The following is a 22,075-nucleotide window of genomic DNA, read 5'->3' on the forward strand; positions in this document are numbered from 1 at the left end:
CTGGGTGCCCTCGTACAGGTCCATGCTATGGAACATCTAGTGGCCCGAGGGCCACGGCTCCAGGTGACGGCGGCTAGGGGGACTCGGACTCCGGTCCAGTCCACCTCCCGTCGCCTGCAGGGCTCCAGATCACAGGAGATGCCCGGCCCCTTAAAGAATCGAGCTGCAGCGCGCAACAACGCTCACCCCTCCACCTCTCCCGTGGCGCCCCGGTACGCAGTGCATCCAGAAGCTGGGGCACCTAGACTCAAGCTTCGGGACGCCGCAGTAGGAGCGCGTCGTCTGCGCGCTCGGGAACTACGGAGACCGAGACCGCGCGCACCGCGCTGGTACACTCAAATGCACCCGCCTGTGGGCTGGCGTAGCTCAACACAGGGGGCCCCTTGCCAGATCCACAGCTGTAGTCTGTATGCGCCTGCCTGGCACTCATGCGGGTGAATCCGGCAGATTTATGTATCTCGTACGTAGGTGTGGGCATTGGATGGCATGTGAAGGCCCCCCGTCAACCCCTGTTTTAGCGTCTGAATCACACGACACCTCTCAATGCATGCCATGATGCCCACTACAATCGCATGCTGGCTTGAACTTGTGCTATAGTATACGTCAAGAAGCAATTTCTGCGCAATGTACATTTCCGGTCTTTGTCATACAATCATTCAGATTCGGTACCGGCCTTGGCAAGTTCCAATTATGGACATTCACGTCCCACACTAGGCAAACTTGGGGCCTTTGGCCGTTGCGTCGACAATGTCCTCGTACTGGTTCATCACCTTCTCCTCGACAACTTCGTGGAAGACGTCCACCTCGGTAGACGCAAACTTGCGTGCGCTCACGCCCTTCTCGAATAAGACGTCGAGCTCCGCAAAGGTGCGGCCTCGTGGCTCTGGCAGGCGGAAGTATGTGTAGATGATGCACAAGAAGCAGATGCCGGCCTAGGTTGACCCGTTAGCACACCGCCCTCGGCTCCACGTAGTGGCGCATCTTACCCAGAAGAAGCCCGTATAATTGCGCCAGTTCCATGCGCTGGGGTTGAGCATGTACGGCGTCAAGACATTGGTAATGATGCCAACCACATTGCTGGACGATTGGTCAGCTTGCTGTACCCAAAACGAACGTCGCACAAGAACAGGGTCTGCATACTAGAGATTCCGTCCCAACACAACGGTCTTGATCTGAAGGCGGCGCGAAGAGAGCTCGCTCACCAGCGAGTAACAGACCGTGCCCACAGTCAACTGGTAGAAAAGAGCCCACACAATCATGATGCTTCCCGTAGCAAGCGACCCTTGTGTTCTATGCTCCTCCGGGACGAGGCCCAGGAAACCCAGAATGAAGAGCATGGCACAGAGACCGCACAGCCCATAGAGGTACAGAGACCTGCGACCAATGCCCAGCGTCATGAGGCCCCACGCTCCGAAGACGCCGACCATGTTGATGGCATACTGTCCAAGCGCGAACGAGTACGACTTGTCTTCGGAAAGCCCAGCCTGCTTCAGAAAATACGTCGAGTAGTTGGAGAAGGAGTTGCCGCTGAGGTTCTGTATTGCCCAAGTCATGCACACGATTTCTGTTCGGCGCAGATCGGCGCCCTTGAAGCAGTCCCAGTACGTCGAACCGGCCGTGATCTTCTCCTCCAGGGCTGTTGTGTGGACCATCATGGCCACCGTCTCATCGGCGTCAAAGTCAGTCTCGCGGTCGAGGCTCGTCAGTCGAAGGAGCGACTTCTTGGCCTCTTGCGTCTTGCCCCTCCGCACCAGCCACCATGGGGACTCGGGGGCGAAATAGATGCCGATGAAGAGTGGCAGCGGCCACATCCACTGCAGAGCGTAGGGGATGCGGTAGGCCCACTCGTCTTCGCGGTCGAGCATGGCGCGGATTACGCCGATGCCAATCTCCTGACCCAGGCCCCAGCAGAAGTTGACGTAGGTGGTGAGGTAGCCTCGGAGGGCAATGGGGCATACCTCGGAGGCATAGGTGACGGTCAGAGTCTGGAAGATGCCCCAAGGGATGCCGCATAGGATCTCGGCGACCAGGAGGGTCTGGACGTTGGGTGCTGTGAAAAAAATGGTGGTGAAGGCGGCGACGAGAACGAGACAAGCCATGACGGTGTAGCGGTAACCGAAGCGCTCCGAAACGAAGCCGTTGATGAAGAGGCCGATGATTTCGCCAACAGTGGCACCCTGAGGACGTCAGCAGCGGGCACCAGGGACGATAGGCCGGCGGTGGATGAGCATACATTACTGAGGCCGGCCTGCCACGGTGCGGGGACTTCGTAGGTGCCGTCGGCGAGGCGCACGCCGTACTTGCGGTTGAACTGGGGGAAGGCATCTGTTTGCCCGAGTTAGTCTCCTTCACAGACAAGCATGGTCGTGGGAACCGGGAAGGACGCACAGAAGTTGTTGACAAGACTAATGTCGTACCCTTCCATGGCAATGCAGGTAGAGATGAGCAGGCTCCAGCCGACGGCCTTGGGATACAGCTTCAGTCCCTGCCAGAGTGTCATGGACTGCTCCTTGGAGGCGGCGGCGCGCGCATGCTCGATAATGGTGCGGTGCGTCTTGGAGGGGTCCGATGAGGATTCGTGGTTGCCGTCGTCGGTCCCAGGCTGGATGCCGGCGGCACCGATGGCCCCTGGGCTATCATCACTGCGGCGAGCCATGAGGGTCGGTCCGGGTAGGGTTGGATGAGCGGTACGTGAGGGTTCGGGACAGCAGTATGAGGATAACAGGACTTGGGGAACGCGGTGGCGACGACCAGCTCCCCTACCGCATGGCGACTGACGGCGAGCACGAGGTTGCGGCTAGCTGGCGATGGACACACTGAAGCCGATGAGATGTACGAAGTTCCGGGGGGAGTGTGTTCGTATTTAAGCCGTTGTGCACGGTTATTGATGAGTCTGGGGCCGTGACGAGCCGCGATGTCAGGCGGGGAAAGGGGAAGGGGAGGGGGAGGCAAAGACACGGAACGAGGGTGATGAGGGAGGGCTTGAATGCAGCGAGCTCTGCAATGAATGGTAGCGTCGGGGCCGCCCTGCCAGGGTCCGTGTTGAAGCAGGACGAGACGGGAGAGAGAGACTCATCCGGTCGTCTGCATTAGCAACCTCTCCGGCCCCCTACCGACTGAAAATTTGGCCCTCCCCCACGGTGCTGCCAATTAACGGGCCGGGCGGCTTCATTAGCGCATATGCCCGACTCTGGGGATTGACGATTTTTTTTTGGGCGTCCCCCTTGATGCTCCACGAACCATGTGGGGTTGCAAGCCACGTTTTTCTCCATCGTCGGGGGGAAACTTGCTTTGGTGCTGAGTGCCTCGTTGTTGATGGAGTCGCCGGAACAAAACGTTTGTCTGTGCCGCGCGGGGAAAGGCATGTGACACGCGCGACATCCTCATGGAAGGGGGGCAGCGATACAACTAACACTCGGGGTGGTGCATCGTCTCTTGGAAGGAAGGAGCACCCAATGAAACCCACACGGCATGGAGACGAGACGAACCCAGGCAGACCGCCCACCTGCAAGTGCTTCTACATACCACCACCTGCTTCCTCCCTCAGCCATCGCAGCCAGACTTCTTCTCAGGCTTTTGCAACAACTACCTGGGTCTGACTCATGGTCCATCTCCAGTTACGTCGCAATAGCCGCGATTGAACGCCATGTGCTCACCTCCCCGCGTGCCCACGAGCCCAAACCCATCGTCAGTCGGCCCGCCGCGTCTCGCCATCGCTCCCCATGTGGAGAGCAGCCAGTCTCAATTCTACCCCGGAATTTCGGTAGCATCGTGGATTTTCCCCAGCTGCCACAGCTCCCCTACCCCGGATCCAACCCGCATGAAAGGATCGTGTCCCCCGTGACACAATGTCCTGAATCTGGGGTGCCGCGGCGTCATGCTCTGGGCACAACAGAAAACCCAATTGCTTCTCTGCCCCAAAAAGGAACTGTTTCGCCTGGACGCCCGCCGGGGCTAACCAGTCCGAGGCCAGCCCCCAAGCCACGCCGTCGCCGTCGTTTGCCGTTATGAGGAATCGAGGCTGCCCACCCCTGGTCGGCGAGCTTGGAACGACCGAGCCTGGCCGTGAGCAAACTGGCGACTGCCGAGTTGGTCCAGACTCTGCAGACTGCGTCGGGTCAACCTCAGCGGCGCCGTCCAACGTGGCAAGTCTGGGGGAAAGCCAGCTTATACTCCCTGCACGCGGGTTGCGACCAGGTTCCAGACCTCAAAAGCTAAGAACAGGGTAGCCTGCAGCCTTGCCTAGTGCCTCCAGCTGCAGTCAAGATGGTGACACCCAGGCTTGAGGGGTGCGCTCTAGATCTGGCGTATTCGGACTTCGATTACACCCATTAGCCGCGGATAGTCGAGCACCACCGGTAAAGAGATGCCGCGACATCGGATTGCGACTCTTCGCTTATTGACCATTGGCCATTGATTGGTTTGCACATGCCTCCCTCCAGCAGCCCCGGGATACTTGCTTGCCTATCACTTCCTCCAAAAATCCTGCCACCACTCTTTCAAGCCGTACGCCTTCTCGTCCGCCTCGAGATGGACCTTGACCGCGTCTTTCCCCGCCAGCTGGCCCATGAGGCCGCCGCCACCAGTTGACGCCATCCTCGTTGTTGCCGGCGTCGACCTCCCTACCGCCCTCTGCTTGATTTCCTCGGCAAGCAGTGGAGCTACATCTGCGTAACACGCAGCAAGCTCGCGTTGCAAGGAAAAGTATGGCTTTTTGGCCAGGTCAGGTGCCATCAGATTGTAGCTCCTCGCAATACTGTTCAAGTTCTCAATGGACAACTTCATGTACCCAGCCTCGGCCCGCTCCCAATCAGAATCGCGAAAGGGTGGTGGCAACGGCTCGTCGCGCAGGGCCTGAACTTCCGCAGCTTGCGGCTCCTCGCCTATCACTGGGGCCCTTTCTCGCAGTTTCGCCATGACAGGGTGGTCTGTCGAATTTGAGGGCACGGCAAGTTGCTCGGCCCCTCTCTGCCGCGGGTTGTGCAATTGCTCCGCCGCGGCGTGGTCTTGCGCCCTCTTCATCTGATGCTCCAGAGAGCCCCCGTGAGAGGCAATCATCCGTGCGGCATGACGTTTCCAGTCGTTCCGAAGCCGCTCGCGGAAAACCCTTGCCGCCTTGGAAAGCTCTTGTTGCTTCTCGATCCAGGGCGGGACGATGTCTTGGCGCTGTATCATCCTGTTCATGATGTACTCTGTGGTGTCGATGAAGGGATTATCCGCGCGAGGATCCCGCTCCATGCTCTTGCCACGCGGAAGGTCTTTGAACTGGCCCCTGGAGATGGCATTCTCGATGCGCTCATTCGCCAAGGCAGCCAGCCCGGACGGGGAGACTGGCATGGACCGCGCGCCAGGCTGGAACCTCTCTTTGAACTCGCGCTTCATCTCCTCTCGCTCCTCGTCGCTCAGCCCCTTGGAACCCTTCATGCCTAGCCCCGCGTACACGGAGGCTCTATCCCGAGCGCTGGCGGCGCGCTGGCCGGGGCTCTGGACAGGTCCGCGCTTGAGGCGCATGTCGACGGGCGGCGGCTGGTACTTGCCTCGGTCTTGGGGCTTCAGCGGCTTCCGGGCGTCGTCGAGCATCCTGAGGACCGCGTCCTCGGTCGACTCCGTGCCTGTCCAAGGCTGCGCAGCGGCGATGTGCTTGACGCCCTCCCCGGCGCCGGCGGTGGCCCCGAGGCCCGCCTCGGCGAACGCGCCCGAGTACTGTTTGCGGAACTTGGCATCGGCGACCTTGTCCAGGAGCCTCTCTTTGAGCTCCTCCGAGAAGCCCGCTTCCTCCACCGCGCGTCGGCCTGCAGCCCCGCCAGTCAAGAGCGCTTCCTCCGTTGCCTCGGCAAGCCTCCGCGCCATTGGGCCGACGAGCTCATCCTCCGCCTCCCCGGGCGAGATACGACCCTCCGCATCGGTCTGCTTCTTATGAGATGGATTCTTGCTGGTTGCGCTAGGCGAGCCGGTGCCTGTTTGGGATGACAAACGCGCAGCGCCCCTGTATGGCTGCGCCCTCAATGCCCTCGATGCCAAGCGGGCACAGCGGCAGCATAAAACAGGTGTACGATGTAGGGAAAGCGCCATGGCTCAGTATAAGGAGCCCATAGAGGACAAGGAATTCAAAAAGCCACAATCACTCGAATGGAAACCTGACCGGGAAGCATGGTTGGCACTGGGATGGATGCGATGACGATGCAGTTGCGGAGGTGACTGTGGCGAGTCGTGAATGAGCCTCAGGTCACAGGTGTTGGAAGTTGTCTTAGTCAGCCAATCTAGCGCTTTGATTAGGGGGCCCTGCAACCCCATCAGGCCCATGTCGCTCGTGTAAGTCGGCTGACTTCATGTTTGCAGTGTTGCACTTAGCCAACCGGCACCAAGAACTCAAATATATAGCTCTCGCGAGCCTTTTCTTTAAGAACTTTACGACACACGAGGTCATGCCATTCAGTTCATCCGGGTATCATTACATGTTCTCAACGCCATAGCGAATGGTTCACCAAGTCTTTCAGCCCAATAGGTGCGCTGGCCCCCGATTGACGAAAGCACGGTGCCCTTCCCCTGCCTGCCCCTCGACCGATCACGAGCTCCTTCGGCCATAAGGCTCAAAGGGGAACAGGGCAGCCACGATGGCAGCGGCAAGGAAAATAGTGGCGCACACGTAGAGTGGCGCCGAGGTGGACGTGTCGGCAAAGGTGGCAACAATGGCCGAGACGATGCCCATGACGCGATTGCACGCCACGGCGATGCCGTTGCCCGTGCCGCGGTGCGCGCTGGGGAGAACCTCTGGCGTGTACGCGTACAGCGTGCCGTAGTAGATGTTGAGGAAGCAGGCGATGAGGCAGGTAAAGGCGGTGTCCTGCTCGGCGGTCTTGACAGCGGTGTAGGCGAAGAAGAAGGCCATGGTGATGAGCGCGCCGATGACCATGGTGTACTTGCGGCCCAGGAGCTTGGTGTTGCACATGAAGCCGGCAATGATGGGGCCGGGGATGCCGCAGATGTTGGTGATGGCATAATTGCGCCACGTCTCGAACTGGGAACGGTTGAATTCGAGCCCGCGGTTGGCCAGGTATGTTCTGTCAACGACAAGATCAGCCGTCAGGTCTCGCTCCCGGCTGCGCAGTGAGGGATGGCGGGCGATCAACTTACGGCAGAAAGACGTAGAATAGCGGGTATGCGAGACCGATGAGGGTCCAGGACAGCCAAATCATGCCCGTCGAGATGCCAATCTTCTTGGTGGCAAAGAGACCGCTAAAGTGCGACCAGGTGCCGGCCACCGAAAAGCCCTTCTTCTTCTTCTTCTGAACCGAGCCGATGGTGCCGCAGGCCTCGAGCTTCTCGAGAGTCAGGGAGCAGGGACGGTCGTATTTTTGAGCCAAGAACTGAAACGTCTCGACAAGCTCGGCGTCCTCGCCCATGCTGAGCTGGTACTTGGGGGTCTCGCGCAGGCGAACGACGGTGACGCGGAGGATGGACATGACGAGGACGAGGGCGCCGCCGGTGAAGAGGGTGTAGCGCCAGCCCCAGTTGGAATCGCGAGTGCAGGAGGCGACGTCGGCGCAGTTCCACCTGGCGGGAACGAGGAAGCCCCAGCCGATGAAGCCGGTGATGGCCTGGCCAAACCCCCACCAACAGGCGAGAAAGGTCAGCAGCCACTGCTTGTCGCTGGGCAGGTACTCGAGAAAGACGGTCGTGTCCATGATGAGGTTCCCGCCGCCCCCGAAGCCGAGGAGGGCGATGAAGACGCCGAGCGAGGCCCAGCTGGGCATGGCGCCGGCGACGATGCAGCACACGGAGCACATGAAGAGCGAGATGTTGAAGGCGTACTTGCGCCCGATGAGGTCGGCGGTGCAGCCCCAGAAGATGGCGCCCGTGAGCATGCCGCAGTAGACAGACACGGTCAGGGCATTCTTGTAGCCGCTCTCCCCGAACTCGCGGTACGCCTGCGTGGAGACGATGGACTGGAAGAGGAGGATCATGGAGTCGACAGCGTATCTATATGGCAAGCAACCCGGGCAAAAGGGCCGGTCGGTCAGTCAGTCAGGCCGTTGTCACTGGCACGGGACAGGGGACGCCGGTGAGGAGGAGATGGCGGGGGAGGGGAATCCGGATGGAAAGGAAGGGGAGGAAAGGCGCATCGGAGCTGACCCAAAGCCGTTGAGGAAGAAGAGCTTGAGATGGTACGGAGTCCAGCCAATCTCGTCAATCGCCTTGTTTTGCAATCAACGTTAGCATCACCGGGCTTCGATATTCTCAAACATCGTCACCAAAGCCAACCAGCCGGCGGTTTCACACGGATCGCACGCGATGTGCGCAAATCTCGTCACTCACGTTGTTAACGAGGTGCATCTTCATGTTGAGCACGGGATCCAGGTCCTGCAGCCCGAGAATGTCCTCACCGCCGTGCAGCGACGAGCCGTCGGGGTTCCGGGCGTGTTGGAGGCCATCGTCGCCAATCTGGCCAATCTCGGCCTCGAGTTTGTCGTGGCCCATGTTAAGCGGCGGCGGCCGTTCCGGGCTTGCGGCGGAGGAGTGGGCCGAGGATGCATTCATCATGGGTTTCTGGTGGGATCGCGGTTACACACACGCACACGCACGCGCACATGCACCGCTTTGGCGCTCCGGGTCACTGCTGGTCGCTTCCTTGACAGTGAAGGAAGGAGGGACAGGGGGGTGTGGCCCTCAATTGTCCGACCACGAGTGGCACGTGAGTGTCGCGTGAGGCGTGGATGGCTGCGGAGTCGGACAGCGGTGGTACAGGCAGGGATCGAGCAGCACGGGACCGATCTTTGCGCGCTCACGCTGTGTATGACCACGGCAAAACACTCGTGCCAAATTGTCAAGGAAGACGGGCCGTCGGTGAGGGAGGTCGCGGACCACGGCGTGTGGTCGTTTGTTCCCGGGAACGAGGCTTCTAGCCAGGCTTCGGCCAGCGTCAGGATGTGAAGATGGCGGTGATGTTGAAGGGCTCTTCTTTGGCTGTAGTCTCATATACGCCGCCAGCTGGATTGGCCGAGGGCAAGCTCGTCGGAAGGCGACTACCGACAGACAGGCCGGGAGAAGAGAGAGAAGGAGGACGAGGACGAGGACGAAGACGAAGACGAGGAGAGCACGCGAGGAACGGCGGTTGGGCAAGAACCGAGGGCAGCACCGCGCCAATTTAAAAGATTGCACACGGGGCACCATACTTCATACACTCTGGAGGACGGCGGTCAAGTGTAGTAACTAAAAAGCAGGTGTTGGAGGCTACTACTCTACTGATACACAGGACCGCGCGCTCTGCCTTGGTCCTTGCCTACCTTAACGTACTACTGCCTACGCAGTCGCCGCCTGCTCGCTGTTGGCTGATTGATGAAGCCAGCCCGTTCCAAGACCTGCTTAAACTGCGGGTGGAGTCTGTCTGAACACCCCCGTGCGCCAGGGCTGCGACGCTGATAGGCTCTTCTTGCTCGCCCGTGCCCCAGAGTGGGCGAGCTATGGGTCCCTTGCGGTACAGTAACTACCTCTAGTCTTACAAAGTACTACAGGCGCCCGTGTCAGGTTCCAGGTTCCATATTAGCCATGGCCGTCCGTCACCACTCACCAGCAGCACCGGCTCCCTCACGTCTCTCTCTCTCCTCCCCCGTTTATTAGGCCCGATACAGCAGGTGGGCCGCGCCGACCGTTCGTTCTCCTTACTCCGCTTCCCCGTCGTCGTCTTGCTTGCCTTGCCTTCCCAGACCCCTCGTGCTCGCGCGCCCGTCTGGGGAAGGAAACCCTGTCGGCCCCCGTCTTGGGGGACGCTTCGTAGCATCGTAGCTGTACCTCGTCATACTGTGTCGGCCTAGGCCAAGGGCCAACCGACGTCCATTGTCCGCAACTCACCATCGGCCAGCCCGGCCAACACAATATGCAGCAACAAGCTCCCGCCGCCGACGAATCCCCGCCTCGTGGCTTGACCCAATGTCGTCATTGCACTTCCCGTCAATCCCCCACGCTAACTACCTCACAGACCGAACTATGCCTCTTCCAGCACATCAGCCGCGACTACGTCTACAGTACATTATTCCCCCCCCCCAACGACGCTCCTTGCCAAACAATCAACCGACGTCTTAGCCAGCGTCAAATTGTCATCCTGGACCGAAGTGGGGCCATAACTCCTGTAACAGTGATGCTAATGGCCTGGCATGCCTGGGTTGCCTCGGGTCGTCGCCCAACGTCCTCCGACGGTCAGCCAAGAATCGCTCTTGTAAACAATATGCGTAGTTTTTGAGCCAACGGCCACCGCCGACGGCCCATGCATACATACGTACATGTGAGAACTAACTTAGCATGCCATGTTTCAAGCGTCAATGAAGCCACCCTCTATTTCATACACTGGCCACAACACGCTCTGGCCCTGCCATGCGTCAGACCAGCCTGAGGCACTCGATGCCTCCCTCCCCCAAGTAGTAGAACATAATAAGCGAGGATGATACCCCTCAACCGCGAAGCCGCCCAAGTAAATAATATGAGCCCGTCCGCTCTTGGTTCGTCTGAAGGCGCCGGCCCCAGTGTCCCGCGAAGATGATTGCCCGACTTCATATGCGTCCCCCTTCGACAACCTCTCTCTGTAATATCTCCACCTCACCCGACTCCCCTGTCCGCCGTCTCTCCATAACCCAGCGCGTCTCTCCGCTACCCTCCTCCTTCAGATAAGATACGCTGTCCGCGGAGCTCTTGTGCCGGTGGTGGCCTCTTCCCGAGAGCCTCGACGAGGCGCTCGCGGTCCTGCCATCGAGACCCCAACCCGCGTCCATCGAGTTCCTCTCCGAAACGGGCGACAGCGCTGTTTCGCTCAGTTCCATGCCTGTTCCGGGATCGTGTCGCTCAAAGCCCGCAAGGGTGTACGACATCCCGGATTCGGGGATAGAGACCGGCCGTTCTATCCCCTGAGGAGCAGGGAAAGGAGACGCAGATGTCACATTCGCCATGGTGAGTGTCGGGCTTGCCGAGCCACTAGGGGCGTCCGAGTCACGACTCAGCGTCGAAAAGGTTGAGCTTTTGCGGATGTGGCCCCCGTTTGGCCCAGGAGGCGCAGTCGCAGAGTTTAAGCCCCAAGGCGAGCTGGGTATGTCGCCGCGGTCTGACCGTGGCGATCCCTCCTTGCTCGACACCAGGCTGACCTGCGAGCCGCCCCACGCTTTTGATCGCAAGCGGAGCAGGGCCGATAGTGTCATCTGGTCATCGCTGCTGTCAGCCATCATTGCCAACTGTGCGAGGCCAGGGCTTTGCACGACAGGCGTCGATGAGCTGAGAGGCGGGAATCCCATGCTCATGAGGGAATTGCGGTTAGAGTACTCGGACCGCTCTGTTATCGGCGTCAGATTGGGTTCCCTTGATACCATCCGGCCGCTCGTGCTGCGATCCAAGCCACTCATTCCTTTGGGCCCGAAAAACCCGCCATTTGCATATTCATAGCCTGAAGACTCTGATGGGCCCGAACCCTGAGACCCATGCAGCTGGCCAGAAGGTGCTGAGTAAAAGCCAAATTCCTGCCCGTACCAGCCGTCCGAATCGTTCGCCAATGCGCTGGCATTTGCCTCGGCTATGATACCGTCATCGTCGAGTTCAAAATCGTCCATGTTCACGAAGCCCTGATCATAGTCTCCTTCATCGATGTCCTGGTGCACCGCGTCGTCTTGGTGTACCTGGTTCGACTCATAGTCGTCTTCGTCGTAGTCGCCATTTTGATAAGGTGAAGCACTGCGTTGGAATTTGCCCGAGGCAGCAGCCTTGTGAGCCGCCGCAGCAAGCTCCGCTTGGTACGCTGCCACGGGATCCCGTGATATACCACCATCCAAGCCAGGCTCTTGCGCCGGGTCAGCTTCTTGCTCATCATAGAAATGACCTGACGGCTCAGCGGCCGTTGCTCTTTCTTTGCGGACATCGGCGCTCAGAGACGTGTGAGCAGTGGAATGCGATGTGCCCGAATGCGCCGAGAGCCGTGACGTGATATCAGATTCTCGCTTGGCAGAAGGGCCGGGGGGAGCGGTGCAACGCTGCGACTGAGCCTGGACAAACGCGCCTGGAACCGGCCGCCCAAACTGATCCGTGTCATTGTTGTCAAATATCGACTCGTCAAACGGCGCTGCATCGTATTCGGGAGTTGCGGCCAGATCCTCAGCAAACTCATCCTCGAGTCCGATCATCCCGTCGTCGAAGTACAGATCGTCTCCTTGAACCGGCTCTGGCGAACCAACCGGTTTCGACTCCACAGCATCCTGGATGCCCAGGCCCGAAGCCTGACTTGTCGGCGATTGGTCTGATAGCGGCAAGCGGAGACTCGGCGACAAGGGGAAGGTAGCGAGGCTGGGGGTATCTTTGGTCATGGCAAACCCAATAGCCTTACCCTCAGCATCTCTCGGCGTGTTGAGCATACCATTGCTCTGCGGGCTTCCGAGGGAAGATGTGGGGTTCGAGCGTTGAAACACGAAGCCTGCGAAGTTGTCTTGGTCGTTATCAGGGTCAGATTCGTCGTAGACCTCCTCGTCGTCGTCAAAGTCGGCATTGACGCCTGGTATTCGCTCTTCTAGACCATCGTCATCCATCATGGCGTCGTAATCAAAAGAATCCTCATCAAAGTCATCAAATCTTGAGTCCCTAGGGTCATCAGCCTCGGTGGCCTTTCTCTCTAGCTCTCTTTGGCGATGACGTTCTTCTAAAAGCTTCTCCTGCTTGGCCGCGCCCACCATGTCGAAACTGAATCGTGATGACGTACTCTTCATGTGTCGGGGAACGGCGGAGATCTCTGAAAGTGATATATTTCTTGATCGGGTGGTCCGCTGGGACATTGCAGGCTTTGGTGTTTGTTGTGTATCGGGATCATCCGGCACTGGTGGCGATGTTGTGGAAGCCGACCGTGATGGGGCTTGAATGTCGTCCTTTGGAGGCACTGGTGGCGCGGGCTTTCCTTCCGGCGTAGCCAGCTTTTGCTCCACGGATGGAGCCCGGCTTGGCTGTGACGACACGCTCGACCTTGAGAGCAACTGGGAAGCCGTGCTTGCGGCCGGCTCAGAGCGGGCTGACTCAGAGGCGTTGCTGGTCTGGCGAGGTTGACGAGCTTCTAAGACGCGGCTTCCCTTGCCTTCCAAGGGCTGGCCTTTGTTAGTGGACAGATCCGTCTGCGAGCCCGACCGAGCGGTCATGAGGCTATGGCCCGGGGCATGTTGCTTGCGTCGGGGGGCGCTGAAGTCATGGACACGAGTGCCTTTGATGCGTGGGTCGTATATCGGTTCGTCCCGAGGGCCGGACAAGGGCAGAGGCCGGACATCGGGAACATTCTGGTTATTCTTGCGGCGCATGAGCAATGTAGACATGGGGTTCTTCAGAAACGGAAGACCCTTTTTGCCCTTTTGCGGCTCTGGATTAGCCGCTGCCGAAGACGCCAGCTGAACGTCGTTGTTTAGTCGTGCTCCAGCCGGTCGTCTGCCCACGCCGGGAGGGGCCGAGTTCTGTAGGTCGAGGGGTGTACTGAAGGTCGACATGGACTTTGCGTAGAATTTGGAGGTGCCTCCGTCTGTGCCCGTAGACACGGCCGTGGGCCGCTGACGCCGTGCATGATCTTCGTTGTGGGACAGGTCGATGGAGCCGGACCGAGCGTACTTGTGAGCCTCGACGTCTCGACGATAATTCTGCAAGGCGACGCCACCAATGAAGCCCGAGTCGCCATTGTAAGGGGATCGTAGTCCCTGCTGTGGGCGCGATTCCATCGCTGCGGGCGAGTCGGGCCCTCGTCGCTCGGGCTGCAGGTCTGCATCGGCCGAGGTCACTCGGGTAATGGGAGGCAGCACAGGCGGAAAAGCAGAAGAGCTCGAAGAGGGCGGGCGCGCATCGGAGGGCGAGGCCGAGTCGGGCGCGAGCGGGGAGTCATGGCTGCCGAGGGGCGAGAGAGACTGCGGCTGGTCGGTCAAGGGCGAAGCCGGATTGGAAGCGCCCCGACGATGGAAGCGCAGATGGGAGAGCATGGCTCGCGGGTTGCGCCTGCGCCAGCGCCAGCACGCTCAAGACGGACGGCTGCACCAGGGAGTGCAGAACGGTTCCAAGTATTGATGAGCGGCAGGAAAGATGAGACACGGGATCCAACAGCTGGGCAGGCTGGAGGCGACAACCTCAAGCCGCCATGGTCGACGACGGGGTGGTCGAGCGTGAGGGGCAGTGAGCGTCGGGTCGCGAGGTCTGTTTGCTTTGGGGTCTGTTGGTCGGATGTAACGCGGACGCCAAGCTTAGGTGCAGGTTACTTGGGGCAGCGATGGAGGAGCAAATGATGTCGGTCTTGTCGGCAAAGGTTTTCGACAATGGGCGTGGGCGAAGTGTAGAGCGTCGGAGATTGTTGACGATTGTCGCGGCGACAGGGACGCCAGCAGGTGTTGTCGCGGTTGCCACCTGCTAGGCACCACGCACCCACCTCCGGGTATCCAGCCCAGTGCAGCGCAGACTGAGGTGTAGGTACAGTCTAGGACCTCTAGGTGGTGGCGCTGCCGCTGGCCCGCTGGGGCAAGCTTTGGCTGCTGACGGCGGCAAAGGGTGTTGGGGCCGTAGATGCTGCGACTTATTTGTGGGTACGTGGAGGAGGTCCTTGTTGATTGATTGCTTGACCAGCAGGTCGCTGGAACTCTGGAATCGACAGGCACCGTCATCAACAAGCATCAAAACCTTGTCACACTCCCCACATCATCAGCGACCATAGTGGCCTGGTCTGGGGCTGCCATGCCTGAGACTCATGCATGAGGCAGCGAAGCAGGCCGGGGGGGCAGGCTACAGCAGACGGCTCCTCAACCGCATCCGCGTTCACGCGGGCATATGAGCCGGTGATCAGACGATACTTGGTGCCTGGAACATGCCCTGGGGAGGAGGAGGGCTCATTGTGCTTGGTAGGATTTTTGCTTCGGCACGGCCCCCAGCCGTGAGGTGTGCTCGCCCCAGCCCACATGGGTGCGCCTGTGGTATTGCGCCGCCGTCAGCCGCTTCTTCGATGAGCCTTGTTCGTTGGTTGTGTTGATGACATGGCGTGGAGTTTTTGCCCTCCATTGCATCGTTGACGACCTATTATGGGGAATGCACATGGAGGGCCGTTGGCATGATGGCAGCATTGGCATGACATGAGCGTGGGTCCCGCAGTACAGTATAAGTTAGTATGTTTGGCTACTACAACACATATATCAACGGACTTCGAAAGTTATGCGCGACAACGATTTGCGGCCGCAATCTGCCACACTCGCGTGCTGTGGAGAGTGGAGGCTGGCGCAGGATGGAAATCACCAGACTTGGCGACGAGAAAAAAAAAATCACGGAGCCGCAGCCGTCGACCAAGTCCGAAGCGATGCAGCGTGCTTGCCGTTCCGACTCTGCACTTATTAGGCTGATTGAATGAACGAGCCCGGCGAGACCAACAAACAGCCAAAGTGGTAGGGATGCGCAAACGAGAGCGGACTCGACGCAGGCATAAAGGCCGAGTCGCGGGCATAAAGGCTCGGCGGTCGGCCCTGAGTCGAAATGACTGGCTGGCGCGTCCACCTGGATATCCGATCCGGCTTGGCAGGGCATCTCGTCGCCTGCTGCGCGACTCAGCCCCAGACCAGACCTGCAATTGCACAATCTCATGGGCATGTGCAGTATGAGCGCCGCGGCGGCGCATTTTGGACTCTATTGGGGAGCATGGGCTGCTGTCTCCGGCAGGTGTCTAGTTATTAGGGCACTAACATGCCGTTGGGTGCGTTTAGTGGGCGCTGGTCAGTCGACGACGATGCGCCGAGTCGCGTGCCCCCTTGCCTGAAGGAGCCCCTTCTGGCGGCCAGCAAAGTCTGGTCGAAGGGGCACGAACAGGAATAACTAGGGCCCTGGTCTGCAGCGCTCTCAGATTTACGTTGCATTTCCCCGAGGAATAAAGCACCAAAGGCACTTGGTCATTGAGGGGAGCACAATCAGTACGTAGGTACCTGCACGCTACCCGCCCCGTGCTCTACCAGGGTCCAGCCAGATCTGATCTGGTCCAAGCGTCATGGACTCGTGGAACAGCGGTGGACCTCACTCAGTACCTGCTGTCTAGCGCCGAGGCCGCTGGCTGTTCGTTCCATGGACGACGTTGGGCCGTCGCTGTTAGGAGGTACGGGTACAACTCGGTGCCGGGGCCGGCAACGCGCGTCCCCTCCTGCAACTCATCCACCCTGCCTGCCGCGGCGTCCGCCCTACGGGGTGCCTATTAGCGCCTGGCCTGAGCCCTTGCCCCCGTAACGTGCGTCCATTGATACTGGCAGGTAACTAATGAGCCAGTGTATTGCTCTTGTTACAATGCGTCTGGGGGCATCCGTGTCTCGACAGAACCGTCCTCCCCCCCACCTCCCGGTTTGCTAGCTTGCGCAACCCTCAAGCCATGCGACACAGGGGCCGCATCAGCCAAATACGCCCACCGCCCACGCCGCCTTCGTTGATGACCTCCTATCCCTTACCTCATCTCTCACGCCTTTCCTGAGCAGACTACCTCACTAAGCTCCCCTTCCTCGGCCTCGACTCCGACGGGCTCTCCGCCGCACGCACCGTTCTGTGCCGACCCCCGAGCGACCGCCCGACGAAGCCGGCCCTGCCGAACGGCTGACACCCGTGACACCCTCTTCGACCACGTCGCCTCCGTCCTGCTCGATGCCGACCCGTGGACGCTTGCCCCCTACATAGACGTTCCTCCGCGACGGCCGACACCGCCATGGCCGTCTTTCCGTGGTCGGACCGGACGCCGGCGGATCACCAGCTTCCACACGACCGTCCGGCCTCGTCACTGAGACACCGCCTCGCCGCGATTCTCGTCTTCTTTACCCATCGCATCTGGCGAGGCGGCCCGCGCTTGATTTTGCAACTGGCGGCCTGTGTTCTTATCGTACCGCTGCTACTGCACTTGATGCCCACGCGCCTCACGGGTGGCTACCGCCTGTCCTGGTCAACAGCCAGACCCCGCGACACGGGTGCTCTGCGCATTGTCGTCTTCGGCTCCCAAGATGTTGCAGGCAGCTCCTCGGCCTACGCAGGCTCGAGTGTCACCTGGACAGAGCAGTTGTGTTCAGAGGTGAGACAATTGCGCCAAAGACTTTGTGGCAGCACCTCGACAATACTGACCATTCGTAAGCTGGATTGCTCCTCGTACCTGTCCTTTGTTCCCGACGGCAATTCCAAGCCCGCCCTCACGTCCAATGGGCTATACGGCAACGAGCTCCACGCACTGCAGGACCAAATCAAGACGTCCGACTTCCTTTCAACACCTGCCAACGATTACGAGTTTCTCACGAAGCAATACCCCGTACCCATGGACACCCCGGACCTCGAGGCGCAGGTCAAGCAATTCCTCGCCCTACCCCCTCCTGAAAACGCCCCGCGGAACACCCTCTGGGTCTTCACTTTTGGCACGTGGGACGTTTGGAACCTTGCTGCTTTCCCTCGCGTGTCGGCCGAACACCTCATCGACGCTCTTGTCTCACACCTGTTCGTTCAGGTTGAACTTCTTTACTTGAAAGCCCTGAATCCCACCTCGGTCGCCTTTTCCGACTTTTGGGCCAACGCAACCGAGCGCGATGTCGACCGACTGGCGGATCCGACCACCAAGAGCAAGGTTGACCGACGTGAATTGGAGAGCTTCCGAATTATTATTCCAAAATTGGCCGACATGACCATTACGCCTGGGTGGCAGCAGCGGCCCGATCCCTCATACCCTCACTCGAAAGCTGAGCAGATGCGCAACGCCGATTTTTTGACCAGGCACTGGAATGCCCAAGTCAAGAATGCGCTGGAGTCATGGAACGCCAAGGGGCGCCGTCGACCAGACGGCATCGAGGAGGAAAACGTCAAGGAGGTCACGGAATGGCCAAAGACCAAATCGTTGCTCAGACTCCTGCCGTCGACTCTTCAGCCGGAAAAGGACTCGGCGCGAGAGACTGCATCGGAGGATGATGTCGTATACGCACCGTATCCGCAGCGCGCTGGACTCCAGCTCAACCTGACAACAAGTATTCTGGACGCCATGACGGACGAAGAAATGCGGCGATCTGGACTCAAGGACGGCAAGGGCCGAGGCACCCTTTCAGTCAATGACTCACTGTACTTTGTCAACACCTGGACGCCTTGCACAGCCAAACCCGCAGTGGGAGTTAGTGTCGTGGCTGCTGGAGCTGACGGCACGGTGTGCCAAAAGCCGGACGAGCACTTGTACTATGACAGCTTCACTCTCAGCCAACGAGCCATACGAGAAGTGGCAGGGTTGGCAGCTGACAAGATTTCCCAGGAGTTGTTTGTTTCCTTGTAAATTGGCTTCGAAAGCGCGTGGCACGTCACGTAGGCGAGTTGGTAGACGGTTCTGATTGCATACTGTGCCCCTTGTCGCACGACGCAGGGCACACATTGGCGGGCGTACGGCGTTATGGTGCTATTGGAAGTCTCATTCAGGGACGCCTGAGGTTGCCAGGCAGAAGCCCTGCGAGGGATTGGATACCATGCAGGATTGATCGCTTTACTTTTTTGACATGCCAGATAGCAATATACAGCTGACCATGGCCGTCAAAAGATCACCTTGTTGTTCTATACTACGGCATCCGGAAACGAGATGACGATTGCGGCGCAAGTTGTTGGCAACGGACGACACTAATAAGGTTGCGGCGCGGGACGGCGAGGCACGCCCCACCCCCGCACGGTTGGCGCTACGAACGCGCTACTACTACTACTATTTACAGCACCTTCCGTCCAACACTATCGGCAAGCGAAGCAGGCGAAGACATGCCGACGAGAAGAAGGTTGGAAGGGTGTGTCGCGCTCACTTCCGGACTCGATGGTCGCGCATATGCACCGTTGCGCTCTCGCCTCGTTCCTGCGCGACCAGACAAAACCGACTGAAGATCAAAGCCTCAAAGGGGAAATACTGCCACCACCATCACTACCACCACCACCACCAATACGTAACAGCCTGCACTCACTCGGCGCCCCCGGCCGCAAGGCGAGGCGATAAGGTCCCAGGACGTTAGTCGCCGCAGGTGATCAGCCCCATTCGGGCGGCGCACGGGTTGCGCATCGCCGCAGCCCCCACCCCGAAGGACGTCATCCCTGGGCCAAGTCAAGCCGGGAGCAGGACGACCGCAGTAGTTGCCACTGCGAACAAGAGCACTCTACCGCCGCGAAAGTAAGTCGCTTTGCAAACCACCATGGCGCCGCAGCAGCCTGGGACGAGAGAAGGGACGCACGCACGCACCCGGTCAACCTGCCACAGGCAGCCATCACAAAGTGAGTCGGACTCGGGATGCGGCAGGGCAGCTTTGCTCGCCTTCACCAAAGCGTGGCGTCTCACTGGCGTTCTTGCACCAACGCAAAGATGACACCCATTCGCAAAGTCTATATCCAGCGGGTGTTCAGCCTGGGGGGGCGTTCGCCGTCAGCTGGGCCCCCTTGCAAACATCTGGTCAAGCGTTGGTGACTGGCGCCGCCCCTCGGTGATCGTCGTCATGCAGTCACAGTCACGCGTCACCAGCGCGCTCTCATCCCAGGGGGGGGCTTTACACACACTTCCCCTTCAGCTCCCTCCCAGCTCGGAAAGACAGCTCACGCTCATCTCGCTCCCCCCTTTCTGGTGCTCGCCGTTTCTCTTCTACTTCACGGCCCCCCCCCCTCCAGAATCAGGCACGCAAGACAGAGGCGCAAGAACCGCGCCCCCCTCCTGGCTATACCTGGTGACTTGGTCGTCGCCACAATCAAAACCCTTCGGGCATCGAATACGCAGGCACGAGCCGCTTCAGCGGGAGTCACAGCGTTGAGCATCTGATCCAAACAAGGCTTTACGAGGCGAGTACGGCGACACTGGGTGTGCGCGCGCGCAACACAGCAACACAGGTAGTGGGTTTACTTGATATCCTGTTCCATCCCGTGGGCGACCTGCGCTCCCACCCCCCCCTTTTGGTTTACCATGACGGTAAACGACTTCAATCCATCATCCTTTGCGGGCGCGATGCAGCTGCGCACAAGAAAAGAGAAAAAGTTCGACGAGGTCGAGTCCAACCTCCCCGACCCGCGCAAGCCCAAGCTCGAGACGACGCAGTTCTTCTTCAGCGCGCGCGGATGGCTCGACCGGCTCGGCAACCTCAACCCGTTTGGGAGGGCGGTGACCAACGACGACCTGGTGTGGCTCCTGGACAACACGGCCTTTAAGAGCGACGGTGGTAGCGGCGGTTCGTGGCAGGCCGAGTTCGTGGCGGCCGTCTTCGAGCGCGAGCCGCGCGGCAAGGTCGTCGACATGGTGACGGGCATCGTGCGGGCCGTGGGCCTCGCCGACGACGCGGACGAGCGCAAGACGGTCGAGGAGCGCATCGTGCCGTTCCTCTGGGACATACGGCCGCTGCGAACCGTCGCCGTGACGCAGCACCACCAGCACCACTACACTCGCCGCGGCGGCGGCGGCGAGCTCAAGCTCGGGCCGACAAACGTCAACGGCCTGTCGTCCAACGTGCTGGCGGTGCCGAGCGGCAGTGGCGGCTCGCTCGTCAAGTCGTCGACCAAGCTCGGGGGTGGGGAGGGCGCCATCGTCGAGATGCAGACGTACTATGCGGGCCCGGACGGCTGGGGCATCATCTCGGGTATGTCATCAAAGTTTGTTTTCCTTTGTTTGTTTGACTCTATACGACCATCATGGCTCGTTCCCTCCCTCCCTCCCACGAGGTAGAATCCTCCATTTACAAAAGAAGCCATCACCGAGAGACTCTTCCACCCTTGAACTAACCTGAAAGTCCTTCTTCCCCCGCGAAACAGACATCGATGACACCATCAAAATCACAAAGACGAGCGACCCCGTGGGCATCCTGCGCGAGACGTTCGTCGAGGACCCGTCGCCCATCCCCGGCATGCCCGAGCTGTACGCCACGGTCAAGTCCTTCCTACCCAAGGACACGGCCTGGTTCTACCTGTCGGCGTCGCCGTACAACCTCTACCCCTTCCTCAAGCAGTTCCGCAAGCAGTTCTACCCGCCGGGCACGCTCATCCTGCGCGACTCGAGCTGGAAGACCGTCGCCGGCCTGCTGTCGGCGCTGACGCTCAACACCGAGGAGTACAAGGTCGACCGCATGAACAAGATCAACTCGTGGTTGCCCCGGCGCAAGATGATTGTCATTGGCGACTCGACCCAGTCCGATCCCGAGGCGTATGGCGAGGTGTAAGTTTATCCCTCCTCCTCCTTCTTTTACACCTTCCTCAATCGCGCCAAACCAAAAAAAAAAAAAAAAAAAAAAAAACCTTGATTCCCACCCCCTCTCCGCAAAATGCTACAACTAGCTACGTATATACTACTGAACTGACATGTGCATTACCAACCGCCAGCTATCGGACAAGGCCGGGCTGGATCAAGCTCATCCTGATCCGCAAAGCCACAGACGTCGCGTCCTTTGGCATCGACGACAAGAACGAGCCCGAGCGCTTCGAAAAGGCCTTCAAGGACATACCGCGCGACGCCTGGCACGTCTTCGAGGACCCTAGCGAGTGCGTCCAGATCATCAAAGACACGCTCAAGCATGGTCACAAGTAGCAGAGGTTGAAGCAAGGAATGAATGAATGGAGGAGAAGGGTTTGTCAGTTTGTACCCAAGGTTTCTCTGGAATTGTTTTCCCAAACAACCCTACGTGGCTTCGGCCCGGGTTACGAACTCACGACTACGACACGGCGTCTGGACGGGTGGCTCTGAATTTCCCAGCGTTCTTCTCGCCGCGGTCATTCTTTATCATAGAATCTGCAAGCGGCGATTTTGCTCTGCCATACTTATTAGACCTGATTTCTTTTACGAACTGCTCTCAGCCCTAGTCAGTCATGGGAATTGCGCTCGTGCATAGTAGGCCTCTTGGCTGTCATGATTGTCTTCCAGATGCTAAGAAGTGCGGTCTCCATTGCACCCGTCCCCCCCCCAAGATATCAATGACTAATTGTCGTCTACGGGTGCATTCTATTGAGCCGTCTACCGACCGCAATTTTCCCATCATACGTGGCTCACGTCTCAAGCTAGACATGTGTCGCATTTTGCCCAAGAAAGCGTGAGACCCAACGGCACGGGGTGTGTATGAAAGTG

At 59.4% G+C, this 22,075-nt stretch overlaps 7 protein-coding genes across 8 annotated transcripts; 2 read left to right on the forward strand and 5 right to left on the reverse strand.

The window, feature by feature from the left end:
- Positions 1-574: 574 nt before the first annotated feature.
- Positions 575-3,110, reverse strand: JDV02_005920 (uncharacterized protein). 2 transcript variants are annotated; one of them, XM_047987257.1, is made up of 5 exons: positions 2,389-3,110; positions 2,234-2,325; positions 1,141-2,177; positions 987-1,077; positions 575-932 (listed from the first exon to the last, which is right to left on the reverse strand). In XM_047987257.1, the coding sequence occupies exons 1-5, from the start codon at positions 2,654-2,656 to the stop codon at positions 711-713; spliced, it is 1,710 nt and encodes a 569-aa protein (XP_047843241.1). In that variant the 5' UTR covers positions 2,657-3,110; the 3' UTR covers positions 575-710. The 2 variants fall into 2 exon arrangements, with proteins under 2 accessions (XP_047843241.1, XP_047843242.1); XM_047987258.1 differs by having other exon boundaries at positions 987-2,177.
- Positions 3,111-3,518: 408 nt separating this feature from the next.
- JDV02_005921 (uncharacterized protein) lies at positions 3,519-6,192 on the reverse strand. The gene has a single exon (XM_047987259.1). The coding sequence runs from the start codon at positions 6,070-6,072 to the stop codon at positions 4,468-4,470; it is 1,605 nt and encodes a 534-aa protein (XP_047843243.1). The 5' UTR covers positions 6,073-6,192; the 3' UTR covers positions 3,519-4,467.
- A 373-nt stretch (positions 6,193-6,565) lies between these two features.
- FGR2 (Sugar (and other) transporter) lies at positions 6,566-8,541 on the reverse strand (the record flags this gene model as incomplete). Its single annotated transcript, XM_047987260.1, has 4 exons — positions 6,566-7,061; positions 7,135-7,980; positions 8,134-8,195; positions 8,317-8,541. 4 exons carry the CDS (start codon positions 8,539-8,541, stop codon positions 6,566-6,568), a joined length of 1,629 nt encoding a protein of 542 aa, XP_047843244.1.
- Positions 8,542-8,667: 126 nt separating this feature from the next.
- JDV02_005923 (uncharacterized protein) lies at positions 8,668-9,171 on the reverse strand (the record flags this gene model as incomplete). Its single annotated transcript, XM_047987261.1, has 1 exon — positions 8,668-9,171. One exon carries the CDS (start codon positions 9,169-9,171, stop codon positions 8,668-8,670), a length of 504 nt encoding a protein of 167 aa, XP_047843245.1.
- A 1,058-nt stretch (positions 9,172-10,229) lies between these two features.
- On the reverse strand, positions 10,230-14,497 carry JDV02_005924 (uncharacterized protein). The gene has a single exon (XM_047987262.1). It carries the CDS (start codon positions 13,968-13,970, stop codon positions 10,545-10,547), a length of 3,426 nt encoding a protein of 1,141 aa, XP_047843246.1. The 5' UTR covers positions 13,971-14,497; the 3' UTR covers positions 10,230-10,544.
- A 1,652-nt stretch (positions 14,498-16,149) lies between these two features.
- Positions 16,150-18,553, forward strand: JDV02_005925 (uncharacterized protein). The gene is made up of 2 exons (XM_047987263.1): positions 16,150-17,059; positions 17,120-18,553. The coding sequence occupies exons 1-2, from the start codon at positions 16,703-16,705 to the stop codon at positions 18,287-18,289; spliced, it is 1,527 nt and encodes a 508-aa protein (XP_047843247.1). The 5' UTR covers positions 16,150-16,702; the 3' UTR covers positions 18,290-18,553.
- Positions 18,554-18,626: 73 nt separating this feature from the next.
- JDV02_005926 (uncharacterized protein) lies at positions 18,627-21,808 on the forward strand. Its single transcript, XM_047987264.1, has 3 exons — positions 18,627-20,600; positions 20,773-21,172; positions 21,337-21,808. The coding sequence occupies exons 1-3, from the start codon at positions 19,934-19,936 to the stop codon at positions 21,539-21,541; spliced, it is 1,272 nt and encodes a 423-aa protein (XP_047843248.1). The 5' UTR covers positions 18,627-19,933; the 3' UTR covers positions 21,542-21,808.
- The last annotated feature ends 267 nt before the right edge of the window (positions 21,809-22,075 follow it).

Source organism: Purpureocillium takamizusanense, chromosome 5 (assembly GCF_022605165.1).
Source record: "Purpureocillium takamizusanense chromosome 5, complete sequence".
NCBI lineage: Eukaryota > Fungi > Ascomycota > Sordariomycetes > Hypocreales > Ophiocordycipitaceae > Purpureocillium > Purpureocillium takamizusanense.